The 6,449-nt window shown below is 52.2% G+C and overlaps 1 protein-coding gene across 1 annotated transcript in view; it reads right to left on the reverse strand.

Moving 5' to 3' along the window:
* Nucleotides 1–198: 198 nt before the first annotated feature.
* LOC103807116 (L-gulonolactone oxidase-like) overlaps nt 199–6,449 on the reverse strand; it is a gene marked incomplete at its 5' end in the record, with an annotated part of 20,820 nt that continues 14,569 nt past the window's right edge. Inside the window, 6 exons of the mRNA XM_009079836.1 lie at nt 199–327; nt 1,770–1,860; nt 2,117–2,281; nt 2,973–3,122; nt 4,372–4,448; nt 4,801–4,908. Of these exons, the coding sequence (XP_009078084.1) occupies nt 199–327; nt 1,770–1,860; nt 2,117–2,281; nt 2,973–3,122; nt 4,372–4,448; nt 4,801–4,908 (720 nt within the window). The remainder of the gene's footprint in view (nt 328–1,769; nt 1,861–2,116; nt 2,282–2,972; nt 3,123–4,371; nt 4,449–4,800; nt 4,909–6,449) is intronic.

Raw genomic sequence — 6,449 nt, forward strand, 5'->3', positions numbered from 1 at the left:
TGTTGGTGGGACAAGAGGCACTGGGGGTTGTCCAGGACTTGGATGGACATGGATATGGACCCCCCGAGCCCTTCCCATGTTCCCAGGGCTGGACAGCTCCCTGGGACACATCTCTGAGAGATTCTGCTCCAAGAAAGGCCTTTATTGAGGTGTTGGTGGGACAGTACAGCACCTTAGGACCGTGAATTTTCCCTCCTGTCAGTAAAACACCTTTTCCAGGTAGGAGTTCAGGAAGATCCCGGTGGGATCCAACTTCTCCCTCAGGGAGCAGAACTTGAGGAAGGCTGGATACATCTTCTCAAAGTCCTTTCTGGTGCAGCTGTGAGCCTGAGGGAGAGATGATGTCCTGGGTAAGGGTGTCCCACCAGTGGGAAAGTGTCACTGGTCCTGGACCCCACCAAGATGTGAAATGTGTTCCCCTGATTTGTGTCAATATGGAGATCAATATTGTTTCGTTAATATAAGCCTTATTTTATTTGTGATAAGAGATACTTCTTTTGAAGAATTGTTGAAAGAAGAATCTGCGTATTAGTAAAGAATTTCCTAACCTGGGAGAAAGGGGGGGTTAGAAACAAAAGATTAACTAAATTTAACTAATGATTTATGGAAGGCTGAATAAGCTTGATTGTAAAAATGGGATTATTGATTTTGTTATGTGTGATCTTTTGTTGTATTGTTTGGTGTTGCATGCAATCAGCTGATACCTATGAGGACTGGAAGCAAATTAAGTTACAACATGCCACAGAAACAGGCAAATACTTTCAGGGAACCTTGAGGAAAAACACTCATCTATAAGTAAAAGGATTTACTAACCTTATAGAAAAGGGGGGACTGATACAAAGAAGCTAAAACTGATATAAAGAAGCTAAAAAGATTAATCAATGATGTACTGGAAGTTGCTTACTAACCAACTGGTACTGCTTGTGCTTGCTCCACATTGATATGCACACTTCAAAAGGAGAAGATATTGACCAGAGCTAAGGGGGGGGTTGAGAAGTAGGCCCCAAACAAAGAATTTAAGGAGGCACCGGCTGGGTAAACAAAGTAGGCTCCAAAAGGCAATTAAGGGCCGGTTGAGTGGACAAGGGAAGAAATAAATCAAGATAGTAGTTCACAACAGGGTGTTACCTTATCTTATCAAATGTAGAGAAGACTAATTTTAGGATTGCTTTAGCTTATTAACACACAAGAGTGCTGGGTTAGTAAAAAACCAAGTATAATGCTCATGTGCTAAAGGATGAGGTGAAAAGTTTAAGCTGATGAAGACTACTAGCCTTCCTCTTGCAGACCCCTGCCCACGACCACCTGAAGACACTGTGCAAGTGCAAACACATGGAAATGAGTGTAGAGCTCATCATAATACAAAGCAGGGACAGGTTACAAATATGTATTAACTAAGAGCTTATTAACCAAAAACCAGAACTGTAAGGTGTGTGTGTGTGTGTTGGTGGAGCAGAGACTCCCCACGCACCCAGCGCTGTTTGCTTGCCTATATTCACAGCATGAATTATACACTTTGACTGTAATCCTGTTTGGGATTCAGTCATTTATCACAAAGCCATGTTGTGGAAGCCCCTGGAGAAGTGGTGGGACCTCCATCCTCTCATCAAGGAGGACACAAACATTGGGACGCTCATGTCCCTCTGGGACCAGAAGGATGTGGGATGAGGTCCTTCCCCTGACTCCCATTTGACTCCAAACCTCCCTCCCATGAGGAGCTGTGATGGAGAAGGGGAGAACATCCTTGTGCAGCCCCTGGGGTGGAGTACCTTGGCCCAGTGTGGTCTCCCACCGTGTTTCTTCATGATTCCTTCATAGGTCAACCAGTAGTTGAGGTGGGGAACGTCCTTCCCATAGGGCCTGGGGAAAGGGAGCAGAAAGGGAGGAATTAGGAAGGAATGGCATGGGAGAAAGACACATTCATGGATCCCTCATGAGGGTTTGAGTGGTGGGAACCCATGTGGAAGCAGATCCCACCAGCAATGAACCCTCAGGCAGGACAACACCCCTAAAAGGGAAGGAGATCCTTCAAGCCAGTGCTGCTGTCTCTAGGCAGAACACCCCAGGGAGGAAGAGGAGGAGGAGGAGGAGGAGATGTGAGGAGGCCCTGGCTGACCTGTACATGATGATGTTGAGGTAGCAGCTGTCCTGCTGGAAGCAGGGGCTCAGCCAGATGTTGTCCCCTCGGGCGAAGCGAACCTCCACGGGGTAGTGAGCCACCAGCTTGGGGTTGTTCTCCAGAGCTGCCTTCAGCTCCAGCAGAGCCTCCTTGGTCTTCCCACTGCCCAGGAGAAGTCCCAACACCAGTTACTGCCAGTATGGGGTTGGATCTCCATCCCACAGCTCTATCCATGGACCCATGGCATGTCCCACCACATCTTCCCACTACTTTGGCATCACAAAGCCCCAAGACATGACATGGGATGGGTTAAAGATACCAGGACAGGGATGTAGAATGATCCTCAGATCCACCATTCCAGCTAGGAATGGTGTCTCCAAGCCATATCCCTTTCTCCATGGCTTTGTTCCTGCTCCAGCACATCCTGGGCTGGGTGTGAGAGCCCAGGAAGAGGCTGGGATGTGGTTTGGTCCCCGAGATGGACAGGAAGGGTCACCAGAGGCACTGACATGGGGATGGGACATGGTTTGGGCATGAACAGCCATTCCACAGGTCCATCCCTAGCCATGTGCTATGCAGGGAATGCCCTGGCATGTCTTACCATAACTTCCCACTGCTTTGGGATCACAAAGCCCCAAGACTTGACATGGGATGGATTAGTGACACCAGGACAGGGATGTAGAAGGTTCCCCATGCTAAGCTTCCAGGTGGAATGGAGTCTCCTAGCCAGATCCCTCTCTCCATGGCTTTGCCCTGCCCCAGGGCATCCTGGGCTGGGTGGGAGAGCCCAGGAAGGGGCTGGGACATGGTCTGGTCCCTGAGATGGACAGGGAGGGTCTTGAGAGGCACTGACATGGGGATGGCCCAGTCCTGGACGTGCTGCTTGAAGCGACACTCGTAGGTGAAGATGTGGTGGCTGAGGGACACAGAGTCCGTGCGGGAGCTGAAGAGGAGCCAGAAGAAGAAGCGATTGATCCAACACACCAAGCTCGGGATGAAGGTGCTGCAGGGAGAGAGCAGGAGGTGAGGTGTGACCTTGGAGATGCTCCTCAGGGATTGGCCCAAGGATGGGAGTGGTGATGGCACAAGTCACAGCCCAAGGAGACACGGAATCATGGAATGGCTTGGGATGGAAGAGAACTTAAAGCTCATATAGTCCCAACCCAGGGACATCTCCCACCAGCCCAGGTTGCTCCAAGCCCCATCCAACCTGGCCTGGAACACTCCCAGGGCTGGAGCAGCCACAGCTGCTCTGGGAATTCCATCCCAGCCCCTCACCACCCTCACAGCCAAGAATTCCTTCCCAATATCCCATCTCTCCCTGCCCTCTGGCAGTGGGAAGCCATTCCCTGTGTCCTGTCCCTCCATCCCTTGTCCCAAGTCCCTCTCTGTGGGGGGTGCAGGGCAGGGGAATTCCCTCTCCAGGGGCAAAGCTCCAATCCCACAAAGATGCTGGAGCTTCTGTGGTCCTGGAGCCTTTCCAGGAGCTCACCTGTCCTCACCCACCTGATGCTAGACACCCTCAGCTCCCTCCTCCTCACCCTGGAAGCTGAGTCCCCACCTGGAGATCCTAGTGCCTCCTTGGAGTATTCCTGGCTCCAGGGGACTGAGGGATCCCAGGGACACTGTGGAATGGAGCTCTTGGCAGATTCCCAAGTGGCCACAATCCCCCTTCTCCCTCTTTTTGGATCCTAGCCTGGCTCTCCCATGCTCTTCTGCTTCCCAGCACCATCTGGCTGGATTGGATTTCTCCATCCTGCTGCTCAGAACATTCCCAGATCCAAAACTATCCGTGGAAAAACTCATTTTGGTGCTGCAAATCCATGTGGCCTCGGGATTGGGACAGGGAAGTACTGGAATTCCCATCCCTGAAGGGATTTAAATCCCTGTGGATGTGGCCCTTGGGGACATGGTCAGTGGCCTTGGCAGTGCCTGGGGAGGATTGGACTGGATGTTTTCCAAGGATTTTTCCAGCCTTGATTCTATGATTCCATGAGCACACCAGAGGGCAGTGCAGCTTCAGACATCAATCCCAGCCCAAACCTCCTCCTCCTCCTGCAGTTTCTTTGGAGGAGAACCACCATCTCCTTCCCCAGGGATGGAGGTGCTTCAGGTGACATTCCCCCCCTTCCCATCTTCCCTTGGAATCCCAGCAAAGCTTCACAGGATTCAATGAGACATGCAAGGAACGTTAGGATGAATCCAGTCCTGCAAAGACCTCCCCAATCCCACGGCCCAGGGGATGATCCTACCTGATCCAGAGCAGGAATTCCAAGAGGTAATATCCAACAGCATAGTCCCAGAGCCAGCTGGAGGAGGAGGAGGTGGGCTGCAATGTCAAGAGGAGGAAGAGGATGGTTATTAGGGATGAGCAGGATTTCTGTGGCAGGAATTTGGGAGCACACACCTGGATTGGGATCAAGCTGGGAGCAGAGGTTTGGAGAATCCTAGGACTTCCCAAATCTCTGTTCCACAAGGAAACAGGTCACATCCAGCCTCAGGAAGAGACCAGAATTTGCCATGAGGATCTTGGACAACCCCTGCTTCTGTATCCAGGGATACCCAAACCATGGAGCATGGGAAGAGTCCATCCCTGTCCCCAAAAGTGCCACTTCCCACCTCAAAATCCCATCTCTGGAAGGGCATCCAGCTTGGGTACTTTGGATTCTGATGGGACCTGCCTTGTTGGTAGGATCCTGGTAGATGATCCTGATGTTCTCACTGTGAGGGAACCACAGGAATCTGAAGTATTGGGATCTCCTCAGGTGATCCTCCAGGTGATCCAGGACCTGCAACCAGGGGGGAAATAAATGGGAATTGCTTGGTGGTTGTTCCCACCCTGGAGAAGAGATCCAGGGATTGGAGGGTGGAGGTGCCTCAGGATTTCCAGGGTGCCAGGGCAGATCCAAGGGTTCTCTCTCCTGGTGATCACTGGGTTGGAATCAGTACAGCACATCCAGGCTCCAAGGGCCAATGGACACTACGAATCTGACATTTAAGGGATGTGAGCAGCCATGGAGCAGGGAGGGATGCGCTGTGGGATCCCCAAATCCATCTCCTGCTTCAGTGGCAGGAATGTTCTCCATGGTTTTCATGACCTGGAGCACAACCCTTGGCAGGTTTGGAATGCTGGGATAAGTCCCTCTCCCTCCTCATTCCAAGCCCCAGTGCAGGGCCAGGAGTTGGAATTTGAGGATCCTTGTGGGTCCCTTCCAACTAGGGAGATCCCATGAGTCTAAGAACTCTTTCAAGACCACTCAGTGCCCAACTCCCACTTTGGAGACTCGACTGGGGGAGAAACTCCTTGCCTTAAAGGAGAATTGTGAAACATAGGGAGAGTGACGTTTTCCATGGCCCTGGAGGGACAGGACACAGGGAATGGCTTCCCACTGCCAGAGGGCAGGGACAGATGGGACATTGGGAAGGAATTCTTGGCTGTGAGGGTGGTGAGGCACTGGCACAGGTTGCCCAGAGCAGCTGTGGCTGCCCCAGCCCTAGGAATGTTCCACGCCAGGTTGGATATGGTTGGAGCGACCTGGGCTGGTGGGAGGTGTCCCAGCCCAGGCGAGGGGGTGGGATGGGATCAGCTTTAAGCTCTCTTCCCACCCACACCATTCTGTGACTTTAAGAAGAAGCCAACAGCATTTGCCTTAATTCTCAACAATTCCAGGAATACAACCTTTGCCTTCCCATATTCCCACCTTCAGGGGCACATGGCATTGCAGCAGGTACCCCAGAACGACTCCCACCCCAGGGCAGGGGCACAGCACCACAGCAGGTGCTGAGGCCTCTCAGCTGCTAATTAAGAGCTTATTAAGCCAAATAACTCCAGGGCTCCAGCTGGAACAGAGCACCTCCAACTGCTGTGACCTCCCTGGGATGGTATCCATGGATCACTGCACCTTCTCCTGGGTCAGGCAAACTCCTCCACAAAATGCTGTGGGGCTTGCAAGCCTTTATGGAGAGCTGTGGGAGAGGAGCAGGAAGGGGCTGGAGGGAATCATGGAATCCCAGACTGCATTGGGTGGGAAGAACCTTAAAGCTCATCCCATCCCACCCCTTGACATAGGCAGGGACACCTCCCACCAGCCCAGGTTGCTCCAAGCCCCATCCAACCTGGCCTGGAACACTCCCAGGGATGGAGCAGCCACGGCTGCTCTGGACAGAAGCTCCATCCCTACATTTTCCTTTGCTGTCTTTAGGAAGCACAGCATGAAGTAGCAGAACAAGAGTGGAAAAGCAGGACTCAGCATCCCAAGGTGATCCTGGCAGCTCTTTGTCTCCCAGCCTTTGTGCCAGAGCACAGCAGGAGTTGTGGGGGGGGGGGGGG

Source organism: Acanthisitta chloris, unplaced genomic scaffold (genome assembly GCF_000695815.1).
Source record: "Acanthisitta chloris isolate BGI_N310 unplaced genomic scaffold, ASM69581v1 scaffold19528, whole genome shotgun sequence".
NCBI classification, from domain to species: Eukaryota; Metazoa; Chordata; class Aves; order Passeriformes; family Acanthisittidae; genus Acanthisitta; species Acanthisitta chloris.